General features: G+C 44.6%; 1 protein-coding gene across 4 annotated transcripts in view; it reads left to right on the top strand.

Annotated features, from left to right (window-relative positions):
* Positions 1-12,652: 12,652 nt before the first annotated feature.
* SLC2A3 (solute carrier family 2 member 3) overlaps positions 12,653-23,109 on the top strand; it is a 94,016-nt gene continuing 83,559 nt past the window's right edge. The window contains exons 1-2 of one of the 4 annotated variants that reach the window (XM_040462743.1): positions 12,653-12,777; positions 14,672-14,749. In XM_040462743.1, coding sequence (XP_040318677.1) covers positions 14,729-14,749 — 21 coding nt within the window. In that variant the 5' untranslated portion in view covers positions 12,653-12,777; positions 14,672-14,728. Of the gene's footprint in view, positions 12,778-13,029; positions 13,204-14,671; positions 14,750-23,109 lie in introns of those variants that run through there. The other 3 variants (XM_040462744.1, XM_040462742.1, XM_040462745.1) reach the window with 3 other exon arrangements.

Below are 23,109 nucleotides of genomic sequence, written 5' to 3'. Positions count from 1 at the left end.
GCGCCGCCGCTCGCTCACCTCCGGCCGCCCGGCCGCCGGGCCTCGGGGCGGGACGGCGGCCCCCTGCTCTCTCCAGCGGGACGGTCCCTCGTAGGCGCCCGACGCTGTCAGCCGCGCTTTAAGGCGCGCACGCTGCCGTGTTCGGTACCCGGCGGACCCGAGACGTTGTCTCCGGCATGTCTCCGGTGGGCTTCTCGGTCCCCTGAGCTAGTGCATGCAGGGTATGGCGTTGGGACGGGTTTAACGTGTTAGCCTGACCTCATCCTGGAGTTCAGGAAATGCTTGCCGAAGGAGTGAAGGTGTCAAGGGATAAAGGGGCATGTTACGGAGAACACTCTAGACTAAACTCTGCGTAAACTTGTGCAAGGCCCCTTTTCTATGGAATCTTAGTCAGCGGGGAGGGGACCATGATACCAGCCCTGCCTACCCACTAAGGCTGTTGCAAGGATCACAGGAGATAGGGTGTGTGAAAGTGCTTTTTAAACGGTACAGTATACAAAGGAGGCAAAACAGGATTATCGTTCAGCTCGCTTGACGGTCTTATAACATATCTTATCCTGAGTGTCAGACAATATAGGATGGTATTCTCTGCCCCTTCCAGAATAACCCCCGCCCAGAGGCAGAAAATGCCACCAGGGAGCCCACCTCCGCTTTTCTTTCCTCTTCCAGTCCCGTTATTCCTCTGGGAATTCTTACATGTTTCATCCTCTGGCCTGTTACACTTTTCTCAAACTGTCCTACTTTCTATCATATAAAACAATATGAATGCAAAAAATATTTTCCATGAAATATTTGAATTGCTCAGAAAAAGACTGCATATTCAAGATTGTAGCTTGATGACATCATTTCGCCTTTAGATAATAAAGTCTTATCATCTGGCTAAATGTATCAGACTTTATCTAAATTATACCTATATAAAATTACGTTGTATTTACAATGTGCCAGGCACTGAGCTAAGCACTCTGCATGTGTTGTCACGTTTCATTCTTCTAGCAATCCCACAAGGTACTACTATTACAATACCTATTTTGTAGATGAGAAAACTATGACTTAGAGATATTGACGATGTCTAAATTCACATGATTAGTAACTAGCAAAGTCGAGACTTAGACTAACAATCCAAGGATTCCAAAGACCCAACTCTTTTTTTTTTTTTTAATTTACTTTTTACTTAGAGCGTGAGCAGAGGAGGGGTAGAGAGGGAGGGAGAGAGAGAATCCCTAGCAGGCTCCGTGCTGCCAATACAGAGCCCAACATGGGACTTGATCTCACAAACCATGAGATCATCACCTGAGCGGAAATCAAGCCTAACCAACTGACCCACTCGGGCACCCCCAAGACCCAACTCTTAACTTCTATTTCATTCCTCTGAACTGTCAGAATTAAAAACCACCCTTAAACTTACCATAACAGCAATGTATGAGGACAGATGGTAGGTACACTTGTAATGAACATAGCATTGTTCATTACAGTGGATCAATGGATAAACTTGTCCAATCATTGTGTTGTACACCTGAAACTAATGTTAACATTGTGTGTCAACTACACTCAAATAAAACAGAAAATAGTGGCATTTTCTCTGTGTAAATAGAAAGCAGAAAGGTTGGGATTCCTTTCTGCATATATTTGTGTGTGTGTGTGTGTGTGTGTGTGTGTGTATTTTTCACCAAATGCATATATTTTACAAAGAAAAAAAATCCTTAAACTTAAAGGAAGTGGAGTCCAGTTGAGCCTTTTCTTTCTCCCCACCGTTCCACTCTCCAGATTTAAAGCCGTATTTTCCCCCTCTTTGAAACATTAACTCATTCTCCCACACACAGATTATTTGGCACCAAATGCTTCTTGCTATGTTTTGGATGTTTTGTTATGTTTTATTGATCAACCATTTCTATGTATTCCACAACATTTTCTATGTATGTGGAATTTGGGGACAGGGGTAGAAAGGTAGAAGTACTAAAAAATGGGAAAGCCAGGGAAGGTTTAGACTCTTTTCCTGGAAATTTAGAAAAAAGCTCAAGAAATTATTTGATATATACAAGATATTTGCTGCAGCATTATTTGCAACGGTAGAAAATGAGAAAATTTGCTTAAATAACCATAATAGGGTAACTGTTAAATAATGGTGCATCTGTATAATAGAATACTATTTACCTTTTAAAAGAGTAATTACGTTTAACTCTGGAAGGCAGGATTAGCGAGGAGTTTTCTTTTTTTTTTTTTTCCAACGTTTTTTTATTTATTTTTGGGACAGAGAGAGACAGAGCATGAATGGGGGAGGGGCAGAGAGAGAGGGAGACACAGAATCGGAAACAGGCTCCAGGCTCTGAGCCATCAGCCCAGAGCCCGACGCGGGGCTCGAACTCACGGACCGCGAGATCGTGACCTGGCTGAAGTCGGACGCTTAACCGACTGAGCCACCCAGGTGCCCCTAAAGAACCATTTTTTTCATAGATCTGAATATAATCCAGTGAGAAAGTCATGTTTAGAAAGTTTGTATAATGCAGTTATATAATTGCTCTTTAAAATATATACTTATGTGTATGCGTATATTTGAGTATGCACACGCCCATGTGCACATTCAGGTGGATATACACCAAAGATGTGAGCTTGAAGATTATTTCGTTTACATCATTTTCTACTATATCTATAATTAGCGTTTGTATGGTTTTTGCTTATGTAATTTTTAAATTAAAAGAAAAAGAAACTGATAAATAACCTTGTGTTTGTTTTGGTTTTACCCTAAGACAGAGGAAGCACTTGCATTCATTCTTTGTATACTTTGCATTAAGGAGGGTGATATGGAGCAAATAAAAATATAGTCACTGAGGGGCACTTGGCCGGCTCAGGCAGTAGAGCATGTGACTCTTGATCTTGAGGTGGTGGGTTTGAGCCCCACATTGGGTGTAGAGCTCACTAAAAAATAAAAATTACATATATATATATATATATATATATATATATATATATAGCGCCACTAAAACATGCAAGAAACCAAAATATAAGGATCCACCCTTTTCTAAAATAGCACATACTACATAATGCATGAATGTTAGTCTACTTTGAGCAAAACAGTTCATCATATTGGTGACTAATATGTCACAATACTGTTTTGGAAGCATTTATTAAATATCTAGGTATTATATGAAACACAGTGCATAATAAGATTTGTGTATCCGAATCCCAGCTTTGGTGCTCAATAACTGTGAGAACTTAAATCACTTAACTGTTCGGTTTCCTCATCAGTAAAATGGGGATAATATTCATACCTATTTCACAGTATTGTGGAAAAACTATGACTCAGTTAAGTGCATGAGGGAAGAAGAACCTGAAGATTGAAAGAGACTTAAAAGTCATAACAACTAAATGCAATGTATACGGATAAAGAGACATATCCACCAAATACAATATATGGGCATTTGGGGGGAATCTTGATTTGAACAAAGCAATTGGAAAAAATATTATGAAGTCACTGGTAAAATTTCAATCTTGACTCTGATGATATCAAAGAGTTATTGTTGTATTAGATGTGTTAATGATACTGTGTTTTTATTTAAGGATTTTTATCTTTTCAGGTTTTTTTTTTAATGTTTTATTTATTTTTGAGACAGAGAGAGACGGAGCATGAATGGGGGAGGGTCAGAGAGAGAGGGAGACACAGAATCTGAAGCAGGCTCCAGGCTCTGAGATGTCAGCACAGAGCCCGATGCGGGGCTCGAACTCCTGGACCGTGAGATCATGACCTGAGCCAAAGTCGGAAGCTTAACCAACTGAGCCACCCAGGCGCCCCAAGGATTTTTATCTTTTAAAAACGCATACTGCAGTATTTAATCAGGTGAGAGAGGTACAGATGATAAAAGATTGACCAAGCGTTGCTTATTACAACAGGTTTTTAAAATGATTTATTTTTTTAAATTGTATTTTAAATAATTTCCACACCAAACATAGGGCTCAAGCCCACAACCCTAGATCAAGAGTCACATGCTCCACCAACTCAGCCAGCTAGACCACTCCAATATGGTTTTAAAAAAATAAATAATACTATTCTCAAGGCACCTGGCTGGGGGAATCTTGAAATCAGGGTTGTGACTTCCAAATCCACGTTGGGTCTAGAGATACTTAAAAATAAAATCTTAAATAAATAATAAACAAATAAATACTATCCTTTGTACATTTGTATGTGTTTGAAATTTTCCAAAAGATTGTTTATTTATTTTGAGAGAGACACAAACAGTGCCAGTGGGGGAGGGGCAGAGAAAGAGGGAGAGAGAGAATCCCAAGCAGTCTCCACCCTGTCAGAGCAGAGCTGGATGCAGGACTCCAACTCAAGAAACCAGGAGATCATGACCTGAGCAGAAAACAAGAGTCTGATGCTAAATGCTTAAGGGATTGAGCCACCCAAGTGCCACTTCCCAAAAAAATTTTTAAGAGGAGCCTGGCTGGCTCAGTCCCTGGAGCACGGGGCTCTTGATCTTGGGGTACTGAGTTCCAGCCCCATATTGGGGGAAGAGTTTACTTAAAAAAAAAATTTTTTTTAAATACTGCTTAAAAAATGCAAGATAGCAAGGATTATGTAAATATGTCCTATAATTATATGCTTTGTATTTATAATACTGTATTATCTAATGTTTGCTTACACTTTTCAGATTACGACGTTTTCATTTACACTATGTCTTTTATTATTATCCCAATTTTACAACCGAGAAGAGTGAACCAGAGCCAGACTGCAAGGCTGTGTCATACACCGCCTACACTCTTCCAGTTTTCCAGGGGACCTGCTGGTAAAAGGTGTAGGAAGTAACCCACAAGCCACTAAGCACAGGATTCTTGCTTCCTTTCATGGCTAAAGTCAGATCTAGTGGGTAGGGAATACAGGAACATACGAACGATTAATTTAGAAATATTTACAGACGAAATTTGCGCTCACGTTTGCACATCAGAAAAATTCTAGCTGCTACTTTAAAGGGTAATGTCGGGAGCACAGAATAGAACACAGCAGAGGGGATTAAATTCTCTCCATGTTAGGTTTCCTTCCCATACATAACTGTTTATTACCTTAAGTTTCCTATGCTAACTTTATGTCCTCTATTAACCTGTTTATTCTCCCTAAAACCAAGGGTAGAACTACTGTTACGGGATGAAAAACTGTAGGAAGCGAGGTTGGAAGGCAGGAGGACGTCACATCCCAGTGGTTTTGAGGCCCAGCCTCCCAACAGCTCTGTTCCACCTTAAGAAGCTTTGGCCTCTCCCCCAGCCAAGCGGGCACTCGGCTCCTCCCACTCCCGTGTCAGCTCCGACCCGGGAACGTGGGGAAGGGAGGAAAGACGCACTGAATGGAAAGATTGGCGCCCGAGGCCGCAGGGTCTCTCCTTCCCCTACTCTAGGCGCACGGGAGGAACGTGTAAAGCACCGGCCATTGGGTTTGGTTCTTTTCCGGAGGCTTCAGGATGGGGGCGTGTCCGGCTGAAATTGGCGGGGGTGGGGGAGGAATATGTGAGGGGTGGGGCTCATCTTGGGGTGGGGTCGAAGACAACAGAACTGAGGCATGTGAGGTATACAGTATGCGGTGACTGTTAGTCGAAAATTGTAAATTCACGAAATCCGGACGCGCCCCTCCAAGCCGTTTCCAAAAGAGGGGGCAAGTTTTCCATTCTCCGCCCCAATTCCCCGTCTTCGTTTTAATTGATTGAGTTTAAGGTAGGCTGGGCCCAAGCTTGCTTGTTGATTGGCTACAGAAGTAATCCATCAGGATGACGCAAGCGAGGGGGTGGCTATTGGGGGAGGAAGTGAAGATTATTTTGGTACAGCCTACCGCAACTACTGATTGGTGGAGATTTGCAGTGAGGTAAAAACAAGGCATACAAATGTCCACTACAGTGAAGGGCTTATTGGCCATCCTCTCAGGGACGACGTCTTGTCTGGGGTGGGACTGAGAAGAGCGAGCTGGACTCTGTTATGGTACTGAAGGACCAAATTGATTGAAACCCGGAAATGAGTTTAGAAGGGAACTGAAGGAAAGAGGGAAATCCGCGGCACCTTCGTTGCCCTCAAACAAGGTCATTTCCTGCATAGGATCGATAATTTCCTGTTTACTCGAAGAAGTCAGCGCGTACCCTGGCTTTCTGGAATACACATGATAATTACATTCTTAGGAGCCTTTGGTCCCAGGCTTCCCATTTACTTACATTACCTACAAGAATGAGACTGAGGAAAGGAAAAGCATGGGGTTTAACCTTGCCTGAAGGGAAGGCTAGGGAAACTGAGGCTTTAATAGAGAAAGCTAAGGACGGACCCTGGACCACAGTATCCAAGCAGGTGGGTTCCTAAAGAAAGCATTCATAAAAAAATTGAAGAGAGTGGGCGGAGGTGAAGAGAACTGAAACGATTTGTCTGAAGGAAAAGCATTAATCAAAAAAAGAAAGCTTGGGTATTCATCATTCTGTCTCTGATGCCTAGTAGCGTCAGGTAGTGGCAGGTGATCTAAACCAAACAAGAATAAGACTTTTTAAAGTATTTATGTCAATTTTATGACCCTGAAGAAATGTTTCACACCTACCACCTTGGTTAATCCAGCCATAAAATGAAAGCTAGATCTGCTTCCTAGACCTACCTGGGAAGCTACCTACCTGTGAAAACACTACCATTTTCCCCTTAATACCCTGAGGACTTTAAATTTTGCAAGCAGATTTCCCCTTAACCTGCATTTCTAGAAAAATTGAAAAGATAGATGGAATTAGTTAAAAGATGTCTTCTACATCCAATGAATGGAAAAATCTGAGATTCGAGGGTAGGAAGAACTTAACTCTGAGAGTGTTGAGAGATAAACATCATACTAGAGATTATGGAATTGCTTGCTTTCCAGCAAGTTAATAGCAAGATTTCATCAATGCTTTAACATGATCTAAAAACTGTGCTCTGGGGCGCCTGGGTGGCTCAGTCGGTTGAGCATCCGACTTCCGCTCAGGTCATGATCTCTCAGTCTGTGAGTTTGGGCCCTGCGTGGGGCTCTGTGCTGATAGCTCAGAGCCTGGAGCCTGCTTCGGATTCTGTGTCTCCCTCTCTCTCTGCCCCTCCCCTGCTTATGCTCTGTCTGTCAAAATAAATAAACGTTAAAAAAAATTTTTTTTAAGAATTCTATTTATGAGATAAAAGTGCATTTTTTTCCCCTAGTAATGTTATATGAATTATGTGGAAACATACAAAATTACTTTGGGGTTAATAATTCATACAGTTAAGCACGGTCTGTCACTTTCCTTTTGATGATGTGCAATAAATCAAAGCAGAAATTGTCTCTGAGGGAAAATAGAGCCTAGCATCAAGTCTAAGGAAAGATTAAGAAAGAAAGAAAGAAAGAAAGAAAGAAAGAAAGAAAGAAAGAAAGAAAGAAAGAAACTTGCATTGTTCCTGATCAAAGATCCAAGCCCTCTAGCATGTAAAGATAAACCAGTGACATCTTGATTGGTGAGAATATGACACTGAGTCAGATAGAATCTTAGGCCCTAGGAAAATCTTTAACCTTCTGGAGCCTAACTGCACCCACCTCTCCAACCACCTGCCTTGAGAAACACACTAATCTTGTTTCTTTCCATGGAGGAATGGCTACAAAGTTCCAAAAGACCAAGAAAGCAAGCACCAGGTTATGCTGCACTTGGAATTTATGGAAACAAGAGGAAAAGGGAAGGCAGAGGTGTAGGTGGGACCAAGTACTTACTATTGCTTAGATGTTCTATCTGTCAGGGTTGGCTACAATAAACAAACCACTTTATTTTAGGCAGAAAAGGTCTTAATACAGGAACGTGGGTACTTACAAAATTGTTGGAAGGACCTGAAAGGAGCAGGGCCTCTGCCGCATCCCAGAAATGGCTTCAAAAACAAGACAACTGGGGCGCCTGGGTGGCTCAGTGGGTTAAGCGTCTGACTCTTGATTTCGCCTCAGGATGTGATCTCGCGGTTAGTGGGTTGGAGCCCCACACCAGGATTCTCTCTCTCTCTCTCTCTCTGCTCCTCCCACCCCCTCCCCTCAGAGTAAATAAACTTAAAAGCCCAAACAAAAACAAGACTAGTAAATTCACTCAGCAGGGAACCTTCACAAAGGGGAGGAATCAAGACCGTTGCTGAAACTATTGAGTTCAAGAACATAGTGCCTTGGTTATGACCCAGCAGCCAGGAAGCTACTGTTGCTCACACTGCCTCAGCAGCCTTTAGGGACCATGAAGCTTGTAAGTGGATACTGGAACACTGCTGCAGAAAAAACCCTACATCCCATGACCATGCTGGCCAGTAGCAACAACCAAAGCAGCCAGAAGATGGCCCCTGCCTCACTTCCACTTTTCAAATCTCTTGGATGTGCCAGTTATTGATAGATCAAAACTTAACAACTAGAACCCTAGCTGCAAGGAAATCTAGGAAATTGACTTTTTGGTTTTCCAGCCTCTGTAGGTACAGGGAAAGATACAAAGAGAGAGAATGGGTGTCAGCCATACCTATCACAAGTATATATGTACCTGCATTAAAATTTTTTTTTTTTTTTTTTTTTTTTTTTTAGAGCACAAGGGGCACCTGGGTGGCTCAGTCAGCGGAGCGCCTGACTCCGGTTCAGGTCACGAACTCACAATTCCGTGGGTTTGAGCCCCACATTGGGCTTGGGGAGCCTGCTTCAGACTCTCTGTCTCCCTCTTTCTCTGCCCCTCCCCCATTCTCTCCCTCTCTCTCTCTTTCTCAAGAATAAACTTAACAATTAAAAAAGAGAGAGAGCATGAGATAGGGAGGGGGCAGAGGGAGAAAGAGAATCTTAAGCAGGCTCCAGGAGGGGCTCCTCCCTGGTCAGGCTCCATGCAGGGCTCCACTCCGCTTCACCCTCGGACCCTGGGATCATTAGCCTGAGCCAATCTCAAGAGTCGGACACTCAAACAAATGAGCTACCCGGGCACCCCTTTACATTTTAAAAATGTTCTTAGTAATGAGCACCCAGCTGGCTCAGTCAGGGGAGCATGCCATTCTTGGTCTCGGTGTCATGAGTTTGAGCCTTACATTGGGTGTAGAGATTACTCAAATAAAAAACTGTGAAGGAAAAAAAAAAAAAAAAAAAAGAACATGCTTGGTAATAAATAAGTAGAATGAAAGGACTCTGAGCCAGAACCAGCAAAAGAAGGGAGCAAAGTCTGTTTCACACTTTTTTTTATTTTATAAACCAATCAGGATATAATGGGGAACAGAGAACTTTTGATACAGTGACATAAAGACATTACCAAGGTGCCTGGGTGGCTCAGTCCATTGAGCGTCCGACTTTGGCTCAGGTCATGATCTCACGGTTCGTGGGTTCGAGACCCACGTCGGGCTCTGTGCTGGCAGCTTAGAGCCTGGAGGCTGCTTTGGATTCTGTGTCTCCCTCTCTCTCTGCTCCTCCCTTGCTTTCTCTCTCTCTCTCTCTCTCTGTCTCTCTGTCTCTCCCAAAAATAATAAAAAAAAAAAAATTAAAAAAAACATTACCAACTATCTTCTACCATAACCATCATTTCACAAGAGAATTAACATCTTTAATTTTTTTTTTTTTTTTTTTTTTTTTTTTTTATGAAATGAAAGAGAGACAGAATGTGAGTGGGGGAGGGTCAGAAACAGAGGGAGACACAGAGTCCTAAGTAGGCTCCTGGCTCTGAGCTGTCAGCACAGAGCCTGATGCAGGGCTCGAACTCATGAACCTCGAAGATCATGCCCTGAGCTGAAATCAGTCACCTAACCAACTGAGCCAGCCAGGCCCCTGAGAATTCACATTTCTAATACAAAAAAGACGGGAAGGCTATACTCTCAGAATTTAAGAACTGGATAAATTTCACTTCCCCAAAAAAAGAAATACTACCTCGTTCCTTCCTTTCCCAAGAAACATCTTGTTTCAGTGTGACAGAGCTGCGAAGCCACTGAAGTAGTATAAGGTCACTGCCAGTGCAGAGAAGAAACTTAGCTTCTCGTCCAGTCTGTTCAAGACTTACCGAACAACCTTAGGGCATCTGGGTGGCTCAGTTAGTTAAGCCTCCAACTCTTGATTTTGGCTCAGGTCATGATCTCACATTTCATGAGGAGTCTGGAGCTGGGCTCTGTGCTGTCAGCACAGAGCCTGCTTGGGATTCTCTCTCTCTCCCTCGCTCTGCCCCTTCCCCCTCAAAATAAATAAACCTTTTTTTTTTTTAAGTTAAAAAAAAAAAGACTTAGAAAAGATGTGGAAGGAGCAGTTTCTCAAAGGAACATATTCTAGGAAAAAATTGTTAATTAAAAAATTAAAAAGGCATTAGACTAATGGAACCCTTAGTTCCCTTAGAGTTCTAAAAGTCCATTATTCAACTTTTTTCTGGACTCCTAATTACCCTCTCCCTCGACTTCAGCTTGTAGACTCTACTAAGGCCAACTCATCCCCTTCAGTGACCTAGATTTAATAAAGAAAAGCACAGATTTTTTTTTTTTCCATGTCATTCTTTTTGTTCAAAAGCTACCAACGGTCAATAAAACATAATCCACACTATTCAGCTTGGCATTCAAGGCCTTCCTCAACCTGATCCTAATCCCTACCTGATCCATAATTCCCTAACCTTCAGAGAAGAGCTGGTATCGCCTGACTAGGTGCTTTGGCTACCATTTTCCCTCATTTTATTTCAACTAATACTCACCGAGCTTACTGCGCATCTCCCACGCACCAGACTGTGTTAGAAGCTTCAAGTTTAACAATGAATCAGGCCTAGCCCCTGTTGGGGTGACCACCCATCCCAGGTTGCCCAGGACTATCCTGGGAAACCCCTTAGTCCTGGGATAACTGGGACAGTTGATCACCCTAGCCCCAGTCCGCAAGAAGTTATAAGGCTCTTAAGGCCCCTTCCAACTCAGACACTCTGCCTAGATGCATATTCTTTCCCCCAACTTTCTTCCAGAGTAATTATTTGGGATTTCCTTAACAATTAGCATAGTACCAAAGACTATTCCTAAGCAATGACTTTTATGTCTGTAGCACCGATTATGAACTCCTGGAAGGCACAGACATCCTTCCCAGACTCCACAGTGCCTACTAGCGCCTTTAGATAGTGACAATAAAAGGGATGCATGTTGAATTGAACAGAGAAGTTGGACAAAGTAATTTGTCAGGCTTTTTTTGTTCTTTGTGTTTTAGCAGCAGCCCTTTTTTTTTTAATGTTTTATTTTTGGGGGGGGGGGTAGTGTGCACGCAAATGGGGGAGGGGCAGAGAGAAGGGGACAGAAGATCCAAAGGGAGCTCTGTGCTGACAGCAGCGAGCGCGATGTGGGTCTCGGATTCAGGAACCTAGAGATCATGACCTGAGCTAGAAGTCAGGATGCTCAACCCACTGGGCCACCCAAGCGCCCCAGGCTTTTTTGTTGTTGTTCTCGATTGAAAACTTTTACAAGTGAAGCAGGTAAGGAAACATTTTTCATTGGATGGTTGTTTTTATAAAGTTAACAGCACTTAGACCAAGTGACAGAACATACTCCAAAAGCCCTCCCAGTCCAAATTCCCCAAAGGGTAACCACAATCTAGATTTATGACACCATAGTTTTGCTGTTTTTGACCTTTATACACACACAATCCTTGACTACATTCTTTGCACCCCGATTTCTTTTACTTAACTTTGCGAGACTCATCCATATGGCTGTGTGCCACTGTAGGACATTTGCTCTCAGGGCTCTATTACACTCTCATTGAGTGACTATACCATGTACTTATCCATTCTTCTTTCAATGACATTTGGATTATTCCCAGTTTTGAAGCTATTAGGAACACGGCTGAGATGAACACTTTGGTACCTGGGGGGTTTTTTTGGTGAACATGTATATGCATTTATGTCGAAATACCTTGCGATGAAACTGTTGGGTCATAGGCTAGGCCTAGGTTCTGTTTTAATAAATACTGCTAAATAGTTTCCCCAAGTGATTGCACCCAATTTATCAATGTATACTCCCCTGGACAGTGTATGAGTTCCTGATTCCTCACCCTCCCTCCCACGACTGACATTCCCTCTTTGTTCTCTTTTCCTCCACCTTCATTTTAACCCTTCTGGTGGGTGTGCAGTGGTCTCTCAAGCAGTTTTAATCTGGGGTCCCCTGAGGACCAACTCAGCTGCACACTTTTTCACGCGTTTATTGTGCATTAGGACGGTCTCTTTTGAGAAGGGCAGTGTAGATCTGTAAAAAAAAAAAAAAAAACCCAAAAGCCAAAAAAACCACCTTGTCACTGTTGCCTCGCCTCTTTACTAAAGGCCAAACCACCATGGGGAGGCTCCAAATAATTCCAGGTTAGGTTCGGGGAAGAATAATCTCTCTAAAACTTTTGTGTATCTGTCTCTTGGCCCCTCCCCTCCCCTGGGGAGCACCCACAAAAAGGCAGCAGGGGACGACCTTTATTTATTACTCCTAACCCCCAAACTCTGAAGAGTCCTTTCTGGGAGGCGGCAAGGTAGACAGTTGGACTTCCCATCAGAAGACAGCTAACGGGGCCAAAAGAACTACCAGGAATTGTGCCCCCCCTCCCCCAACCCCGCCTTCTCGGCAAGCACTCAGGCCCGCCCCGCAGGGATATCTGGGGGCATCATCTCCGGGGCGAGGGGGCGGTGAGGGGGAACCGGTATCTCTTAAAGCAGAAATGTTAACACCCTGTTAACGGCGACGTTGAGGATGGCGGGGCCCAGCGCCGTTTCCCCGTAAAGGGTCGCCCCTGCTGCCTCCGTCCGAAGACGCGGGATGGGGCTTGCGGCGTAGGCCCGGGCTGGTCAGTTTGGTGCGGAGGTGAGAAGCAGGGCTGGGGCCGGCCAGGCTGGGGCTCGGGAGCGGGGCCCCTGCGCCGCCCGCGGGGGGAAGCATGCGTCTTCCTTCCGGAGGGAGCCGGATAAACGAGTCACGTTTTACTACCACATCAACGGATCCGTCCAAAAAGAATCCTTAGCATTTGGTAGCAGCGCGGGCGTCCTAACGGCCGCTCAGCGAGCGCGGCGGAAGCGCGGTGGCGCCGTCGCCGTCGCTGCCATTCCCGGGCGCGGCGGCCTGGGACCAGCGGGAAAGCGTGCGGGCCCTGAAGATGGGCGGTTGAGCCGAGCCGCAGGGCCCAACTGCAGTTGCCGGGTCCGGGTGGTGGGCGCGCTGCGCTGTCCCAGTGGCCCTGCCCCCGTGGCCCGCAGGTGGGAGGACCGGCCCGCGAGCTGGGACCAGGTGAAGGTGGGTGGTGACCCAGAGTTGGGGTGGGCTGAGGGAGAAGGGGTCCTGCGGCTCTGCAGAAACTGGCAAGTCGTCTCAGAGCGTTGGAAAGAATACTGATTATTTCCTGAGCGCCTATTATGTCCCAGTCCCTGCTCTAAGTGCTAGGAAGCCTACCGGGAACCAGGTAGGAACAATGGAACTGGTAGGCCAGGTAGGAACCTGGCTTCCTGGAGCTTATATTCTAATGAAGGGACAGACAAGAAAACACAGAGAGACGATGATAAATCTTATGAAGAAAATGCACAGTGAGGAATGGGGAAGGGACTGGTGTATTAACCTGGGCGAGGGAGAAGGGGTCGCATGTCAAGTCAGAGGAAGGTGATGGGGTGGGTCTGGGAAGTCTTTTCCAAGGAAGTGTCTTTTGACCAGAGACCAGAAAGAAGTGAGGAAGCCTCCAAGAATGATTCAGGCCGAGGGGACTGTGTTGACCTTGAACGGTGTCTACCAGGAGTTTAATCGCTACGCAGATGAGATTAGCTTTGTAGGTGAAATCTGGAATTTTCTTAGAAAATTATGGGTCATCCATTCATTTAGTGCTTTATTCCTTAAGTGTGAGAGAAGGAGAGTAAGGCCTGGTGCCCTTGGCAATACACTCTTAATAATTTTGTTCCAGTGGAATGCATAGACTAAATTTAGAACTTCCATTTGTTTTCAGGAAGAGATCACCTGAATGAATTTTGTTTGCGTTCCTCTGTTTCTGGTTTTGTTCCCACTTCCTCCCCTGCGCCCCATTCCCCAAAAGAGATAAGTAGCAAAGGGAAGGGAGAGAGAAGAGGCTGGAGTAAGAAGTCTGAAGAGCAAAATGGAAAGGAGAAGTCACAAGAAGGCTGTGGGAGAGTCAAGGGAATGATCTGTCCTAATTCTCTGCCTCCTAAGCTCAGGAAATACTGGTGCTCCAACATCCCAGCCAATCCCCACAACTAAACACAGGAGAGGAGGGAACAGACTCAGACATGAGTCAACCGCAGCTCACTAGAGCAGTTTAGGCCAAAGGTGGCTCATTTCAAATATTTTACATTAAATGGCAAAATAAGCCACGTTAAATCCAGGAATTTTGTAACAGCAAGATTACCTAACCCCCGCTTATTTTGCTGGTGGAGAAACTGCTGGTTGGTGACAGAGCAATGACTCAAAATGTAGAGGTTCCATTTTTACCACATCCACCTCTGTCCCTTTTCTCTCCCCTGGAACCCTTAACTTGATAAAATTCTTCCCACTGGCTGCCGAACGAGTGGCAAGAGCTTTTTGTGTGAAGACCCCAGAGTGGAGTTCATCTAACACATCGTTAGAATCACATGAGGTTTCACTTTCTTCCACAAATATTTATTGGTATGCCCGATGGCCAGCGGGCTAAGTCATACTTTTAGCTGTCAAGGAGTTTTAAGTCGATAGAGCGAATAAATAACTAGCCAATTGCAATTTACAGGAAGCAGTACCTTGAAGAGGAAGTGGAGGGAGAGTCAATTCTTAGTGTAGCAGAGAGATGGAGAGCAGCAAACAGGATGTGAGTATTGAGAATGTATTTCAGATTGGTGTCCAACTGTTTTGTCGTGGTTATGTTAATACCGATCATCTCCCTAAACTTTCGTTGTCTTGATCCTGTATGACATACCCGAGTGGTGGTGAGAGAGGCGATTGCAGCCCATAGACTTGGTCCGTTCCCCCATCCTCTCTACTCACAATCAATGAGCATTTGCCACTTGGGGTGTTTTGTGCTTTGATGTCACTGAGAACAATTAGAAGGACAAAATATCCGTTTCAGCATTGTAATGGCAAATAGGCCTTGGTAAAATTGTACCCAAGCGGTCTTAGAGGAATGTCCTTGCAAAGAGCTGTGGCTGTGTAGATGTGAAGACTGATACGATATATGAACGTACAATAATAAGAACTCTTCTTATAGAGCAGGCTCTAGAGTGTAACTGAAGCCTGTCAGTTACAAAGCATCGCGGTAAAAATCCCCAAAAAGGTACTAAGTCACGTTTGACCTTTTGGAATGAGATGGGGGTAGGGTAGACATCATTTGGTGGCTAAAATTACATACTGCCTGAAGTGAGTGGTTTACCGCGTGTGATCACGTCTAGAAAGACTTTAAATAAGGTCGCTTCTGGGAATTCTTTGGTACCTTGCATGGCTGGCGTTTCAACCTGCCAGATTTTCTCCTGAACTTTTTAATAGTCTCGCTAAGGGAAGAAAACCTGGGGAAGCAATTGCTCTTCCTTAGCATACTTTCCAAAAGATGAACATTTTGGAAAATTTTTAAAGTCAACCCATTTTATTTATTTATTTATTTTATTTTTTAATGTTGATTTATTTTTGACAGAGAGAGAGACAGAGCATGAGCAGGGGAGGAGCAGAGAGAGAGGGAGACACAGAATCCAAAGCAGGCTCCAGGCTCTGAGCTGTCAGCACAGAGCCCGACGTGGGGCTCGAGCCCACAGACCACGAGATCATGACCTGAGCTGAAGTCGGACGCTCAACCGACTAAGCCACCCAGGCACCCCAGTCAACCCATTTTAAAAGATGATGCATTTATATGACAATTATTAAGACTATCTTTTTAAGTTTATTTTTATTTATTTTGAGAGAGAGAGAGAGAGAGAGAGAGAGAGAGCAAGTGGGAGAGGGGCAGAGAGAGAGGGAGACAGAATCCCAAACAGGCTCTGTGCTACCAGCACAGAGCCCAGTGGGGGGCTTGAACCCACGAACTGAGAGATCATGACCTGAGCCGAAGTCGAGCTGGACCCTTAACCGACTGAGCCACCCAGAGGTCCCTGTTAGGACTATTTTATTTTATTTTATTTATTTATTTATTTATTTATTTATTTAATTTTTTTTTTCAACGTTTTTTATTTATTTTTGGGACAGAGAGAGACAGAGCATGAACGGGGGAGGGGCAGAGAGAGAGGGAGACACAGAATCTGAAACAGGCTCCAGGCTCTGAGCCATCAGCCTAGAGCCTGACGCGGGGCTCGAACTCACGGACCGCGAGATCGTGACCTGGCTGAAGTCGGCTGCTTAACCGACTGCGCCACCCAGGCGCCCCTGTTAGGACTATTTTAGAAAGACATTAGAGGAAGCTCTGTAAGAGCAAGATATGAAACACAGAAATTAGAGTGATTATTTTTTTTAAATTATTTTTAAAAACCTCTATACCTATCAAGAGCAAAGCCAGTGTGCCCCTGCCATCCCAGACCCCTATCCAGCTCCCCCTGCCACGTATTTATTTAATTTAATAATTAGATTTGACTCCTTACTTTGTTTTCGATTTCAAAAATCACAGGACTGTCTACCTCTGTTAATTGTGGGCTTCTACTTATGCTGACCTTGTCATTATTAACATACCATATATCATGGGGACGCCTGGGTGGCTCAGTTGGTTAAGCGTCCGACTTCGGCTCAGGTCCTGATCTCACGGTTCATGGGCTCAAGCCCCGTGTCGGGCTCTGTGCTGACAGTTCAGAGCCTGGAGCCTGCTTCCGATTCTGTGTCTCCCCCTCTCACTGCCCCTCGCCCGCTCGTGCTCTGTGTCTCAATAATAAATAAACGTTAAAAAAAAATTTAAAAAGATACCATATATCATGGTTGTTGTTTTAATTTAAAAGAAGTACATGCCCACAAAACCTTGCAACAATACGGAAATCAAAGGACAAAGTCTCTTAAATTTTGGTGGTAAATAAGGATAAGCAAAGGTTTAGATGGTTGTTTGTGTTGTTACTGGCATTAAAAACAGTGACTTTTCTTTTGACATGGTCATTTTGACATAGCCAGATATAAATGGCTCTGAAAGTTTGCCCTATTTCATATCTATTAGCTACACTACAGTTAGCTCTTTGCATGACATCTCTCTTTGCCAATTATTGCCAATTAAATTAGATCATATGTTCTAAGCTCTCGGCAAGGCATTGGGCTATGGAGGGAAACATCCAGTTCTTCCCTACTATGATTGTCTCCTGTGGGTCTCATTACTACTCACATAAAACACTTCAGTTCTGGTCACATGTGTAGAGGTTTTTCCTCACACCCAGCAATTTTCTGTGACACCACTTGGTTGTCCTACAGTTTAATTCAGTGCGGACACTATACCTGGAGATAGTGTCAGATTCTACAGGTTAGGGACTCAGTCCCATTAGACCTCCCCATCACACACCACACACACACACACACACACACACACACACACACACACACATTTCAGAAACCAGTTGCAAGCCCTGGTTATACCTGTACTTTGTTTTTTTTTAATGTTTATTTATTTTTGAGAGAGAGAGAGAGACAAGAGTGCGAGCAGGGGAGGAGCAGAGAGAGAGGGAGACACAGAATCCAAAGCAGGCTCCAGGCTCTGGGCTGTCAGCACAGAGCTCGACGCGGGGCTCGAACTCACGAACCATGAGATCATGACCTGAGCTGAAGTCCGACTCAACCAGCTGAGCCACCCAGGCGCCCCTATACCTGTACTTCTGGCCAGTTGACTGTAGATCAGGATTCCAATGTGCCCCTCTTTGGGTTTGACTAATTTTCTGGAGCAGCTCACAGAAGTCAGGGAAACACTTGTGTTTACCAGTTTATTAAAGAATATGATAAAGGATACAGATGAATAGTCAGATGAAAAGATACATAGGGCAGGTCTGGGGGGTTCCTGAGCGTAGGAGTTTCTATCCCCCTGGAATTGGGGTGAGTCACCCTCCCGGTGGACATGTATTCACCAGCCCGAAAGCTCTCTGAACCCCCTACTATGGGGATTGTGTGGAGCTTCCTCACGTAGGTGTGATCAATTATTAACTCCATTTCTAGCCCCTCTCCCTGCTCTGGAGGGTGAGGGGGTAGGGCTGAAAATTCCAAGCTTTTAACCATGGCTTGGTCTTTCTGGTGACCAGCCCCCATCCGGAATCCACTCATTAACCTGAAGAGTCACCTCTTTAGAACAAAGGATGTTCCGAGTGCTCTCATCACTTAGGAATTTATAAGGGTTTTAAGATCTCCCTCCGTGTCAGGGACAGGGTCAAAGACAAATATTAGAACAATAGATGCTCGCAATGTTTTTATCACCTGGGAAATCACAAAGGTTTTAGGAACTCTGTGCCAGGAACTGGGCATATAGGAAATATTAAATAATTGGGAACTTGCCGTTATTTAAATACATTGATTTGTGGGGCAGATGTTATTATCTAGAGATAAGTTTTCTAGGTCACACAACTGGACAACTAGAGCATGCTACAGCTGGCCTATGATCGGTGTCTTTATACCATAACTCTCTTTCTTTCCTTTTGTTTTACATTGTTCTAGCAGACAGATCAAGAGGTTCAGAATTCAAAAGCAATTAGGAGAAACCAATCACAGTGTTAAAAAGATAACCTACATTATTATTCACCCACTGGGTTTTAGTTTAGGCTCAAGAGGAGATCGAGAAGGAATATGGAGTTAGAAAACTAAACCTCGGGGCTCCTGGGTGGCTCAGGCGGTTGAGTAACCGACTCCTGATTTCAGCTCAGGTCATGATCTCATGGGTTTGTGAGTTTGAGCCCCGCGTTGGGCTCCGCGCTGACAGCGAGGAGCCTGCTTGGGATTCTCTCTGGGTCCCTTTCTCTCTGTTCCTCCCCCGCTTGTGCTCGCTCGCACTCTCTCTCTCCAAAATAAATAAATAAACTTAAAAAACAAAACAAAACCTAAATCTAAAGACTGTCAAACATCCTTGCCCTCTAGCCCTATGTAACTCTTCAGCTTATTATGTTAGGAAATACCATGGAGGTATGGAGGTACATAAACATCACTTATACAAACTATGATGGGAATCAGATATATAGTTATTTTTTTTTTCATGTTTATTTGTTTATTTTACGAGAGAGAGAATGCAAGCAGGGGAGGGGCAGAGAGAGAGGGAGAGGGAGAATCCAAGGCAGGCTCCACACTGTCAGCACAGAACCCGATGCAGGCTCAATCGTCAGACACTTAACCCCCAGGCACCCGGGAAGTGATACATTCTGTGAGGGAAAATGAGCAAGGGCACCTGGGTGGTTCAGTCGGTTACGTGTTGGACTTGAGCTCAGCGGTTCGTGAGTTCGAGCCCCAAGTGGGGCTCTGTGCTGACAGCTCAGAGCCTGGAGCCTGCTTCTGATTCTGTGTCTCCCTCTCTCTCTGCCCCTCCCCTGCTCGTGCTCGCGCTCTCTCTCTCTCTCTCTCTCTCTCTCTCTCTCTCTCAAAAATAAATACACATTCAGAATTTTAAAACAAATTAAAAGAAAGCAAGGTAAAGACATAGATGTTGGAATAGGAGGGTAGGGTTGCATATTCTAAATACTGTGGTCAGGGAAGGGCTGTCCAGCATGAATTCGAGCAGAAACCAGAAGGACAAGAAGGAGCAAACCATGAGAAGATCTGAAGAAAGCGTTTCAGATAGAGGGAAGACTAGATGTAAAGGTCCTGGAGTAAAAAGGCTTAGCAGATTAGAGCAGGGGGTCCATAAAGTTTTTGTAAAGAGCCAGATAGCAAATATTTTAGGCTTCGTAGGCCCTTTGTCTCTGTTACAACTATTCAACTCTGCTGTCATATGTTAAAGCAGCCAGAGACATTATATAAACAAACACGGCAAGGTTGTGTTATAATGAAACTTTGTCCTTATAAATCTTTTTTTAAAATTTTTTTTCGTGTTTATATATTTTTGAGAGAGAGAGACTGAGCGTGAGTGGGGGAGGGGCGGGGGGGGCGGGGAGGACGCAGAATCCGAAGCGGGCTCCAGGCTCTGAGCTGTCAGCACAGATCCCCATGCCAGGCTCGAACTTACAAACTGTGAAATCATGACCTGAGCCAAAGTTGGACACTTAGCTAACTGAGCCACCCAGGTGCCCCAAGCAAGAATTTTTTTTTTTCAATGTTTATTTATTTATTTGGAGAGAGAGAGCACGAGCAGAGAAGGGGCAGAGAGAGAAAATCCCAAGCAGGCTCCAGGCTGAGCGTGGAGCCCAATGCAGGGGTCAGTCTCACAACCTTGAGATCATGACCTGAGCTGAAATCAAGAGCTGGATGCTTAACTGACTGAGCCACCCAGGTGCCCCCAAAAGGCAAGAATTTTTTAAAATGAACATCTTGAGAACCATCTCCCTGCTTGCAAAATAGAATCTTACAGGTAATGTAAGAGTCTCCTCTAGCTTCTTACCATGCTAGACGTCTCCATGTTTCTGAATTTTTGTCTGTCTAAGTGAAAGTCTTATTAAGAGATATGATGGTATGGATATAGTAGAAAGGGAAAATTTGATGATATAAGGGAAATAACTTTCAGGTCAGAATTCTTGAGTAAGGTAAGAGGGAAAAGGATCCAGGTCTCTAGCTGAGAGGCCGGCCTCACCAGATGGGAGCAGGAGACACAAGCATTTCAACGGGGGGGTGGGGGTGGTGGTGCTGAGTGTTTGGATTCAGACACGGTCAAGTTAGTAGACTTCGTAGTGAAGTAGCAAGATGAGGAATTTCTCGTCTCCGGTTTTCAGTGAAATTAGAAAGGAGATCATCATTTGAAGAGTGAGGAAAAGGTGTGAACTTGTTTTCTTACAGAGTAGGGAGTGAACTGATTTCAGACAAGAAGGCTTTGTGGGGCGCCTGGGTGGCTCAGTTGGTTAAGTGTCCGGACTGGATTTTGGCTCAGGTCATGATCTCATGGTCTGTGAGTTTCAGGCCGGAGTCTGGCTCTGCTCTGGCAGCACGGAGCCTGCTGGGGATTCTCTCTGTCTCTCTGCCCCTCCCCTGCTCGTGTTCTCTCTCTCTCTCTCTCTCTCTCTCAAAATAAATAAGCTTAAAAAAATAAAGCTTTGCAGAGCAGTGCTGAGAGCCCACTTAAGATCATCACCTAATCTAAATTAATCCCCTAAGCAGGGTTGTGGATTTTTCTCCAGCCATTTGTTTAGTTAGTGAGTGCAAGCAAGCAGAGTAAGTAGAGTTGGAATTAACCAAGGGCTGGGATCTTACCAAGGAATACAACGGGAGGGGAAGGAGTGCCAGAGTCGCAGGTTGTGCAAAGGAGCCTGTAGAGGGACGAATGAAATGATTTAAGCTGGGTGATGTCAGAAATAAAAACAGAAAAGTGCTCATCAGTGAAAAGTTGATGGGGCCGATGGCTGAGATCCTACTTGCATTACGAATTGTTAGGGGCGCCTGGGTGGCTCAGTCAGTTGAGCATCCAACTTCAGCTCAGGTCATGATCTCACACTCCGTGAGTTCGATCCCCGCGTCAGGCTCTTTGCTGACAGCTCAGACCCTGGAACCATCTTCAGATTCTGTGTCTCCCTCTCTCTCTGCCCCTCCCCTGCTCATGCTCTGTCTCTCTCTGTCTCAAAAATAAATAAAAAAAAAAAAACATTAAAAAATTTATGGGGCGCCTGGATGGCTCAGTCGGTTGAGCATCCGACTTCAGCTCAGGTCATGATCTCACGGTTTGTGGGTTCGAGCCCCGCGTCGGGCTCTGTGCGGACAGCGTGGAGCCTGGAGCCTGTTTTGGATTCTGTGTCTCTCTCTCTCTCTCTCTCTGTTCCTCCCCTGCTCTCACTGTCTCTCTCTGTCTCAAAAATAAATAAAATTAAAAAAAAAAAAAAAAGAATGCAGAGGAGGTGATGGACAGTGTGAGATGCAAGAAAGAGGTTTTGGAAGGAATACGTCTATCGTTAATGGCCAGGCCTGGGGTGTCACCATGGGATTAAGTGACTGAGGTGGGTTGGAAAATAAAATGACTGGAAATGAGTAGACAAGGAACTGAGAGCCCAGCACATTGTTTCCAGGGATGACAGAGTGCCTAGGAATGATGATGGTAGGAGGGGTGTAACCAAGGGAGTGAATCAGGTTTTAAAATGTCCAGGGAATGAGGGGAAGTAAGCTAGGAGGTCAGCAGATGATTACAGTATCCTGATGGCATGTACCTCAAAGGATCCGAGTCTTGAGAAACTAGACGATGAGAAGTAGTTTGGAAGCGACACTGTGGAGCTTCGTTAAAAATTACAAATGAAATGCTAACCCGGGCCGTAGTACTTTGACGGGAGTGAGAAACTCTGACTCGAAAGTTCAGAAAGGGGCTCATGGAAAAAATGGCATTTACGGGGGACTTTGAAAGGTGAAATGAATTTTGAGAGAAATCGTTTTGGAAAGATATCGCCAGCCAGAGAAAATATTATTACGAAAGAAGAGGGAGTGAACACCGACTGTTCCGCCCATGACTGGTGTTTCCGCCTTCGGGCCTGTTGCCGTGTTGTTGACTGCGGTAGGGTGTCAGTAGGCCACTAGGTGGCAGTGCATATCCTTGAGGATGTACAGTCCTCCTTGGGACTGTGGGTTTTTGTGAAGGCTGGAAATGAAAATCTAGCCCCAGCACTGCCGAGGGGAGGCAAGTGATGTGTGGATTGGTGTATTTAGTAAGGCTTCAAAGTGTTGTCACGGTCTTAGCATTAAAGGGGCAAAGCCGTCAAGAGAGTAAACTTGAGAACATTTAGGCAAAAGATCAGGAAGAAGATGAAAGGAAGCGGTCTCCAGACAAAGGTATGATGTGTCAGAAGTAAAGGCCGCACTTTCTTATACCATATACACAAAAATAAACTCAGTGAATGAAAGAACTGAATGTGGAAACTGAAGCCATAAAAACTTCTAGAGGAGAGCATAAGCAGTCATGTCTTTGACATCAGTCAGCCTTAGCAACATTTTCCTAGATCCGTCTCCTCCGGCAAGGGGAACCAAAGCAAAAATAAACTCTCGGGACTACACCAAAACAAAAAGATTTTCACAGAGAAGAAAATCACCAACAAAACGAGAAGGCAACCTACTGACTGGGAGAGGATGTTTGCAAATGGAGATGTGGTGCCTATATGCGATGAAATAGTACTCTGCCCTAAGAAA

The sequence above is a fragment of the Herpailurus yagouaroundi genome, unplaced genomic scaffold (assembly GCF_014898765.1).
Source record: "Herpailurus yagouaroundi ecotype Mexico unplaced genomic scaffold, PumYag 355, whole genome shotgun sequence".
NCBI lineage: Eukaryota > Metazoa > Chordata > Mammalia > Carnivora > Felidae > Herpailurus > Herpailurus yagouaroundi.
The sequence above is the reverse complement of the archived record's forward strand: the minus strand, read 5'-3'. Positions and strand labels throughout refer to the sequence as shown.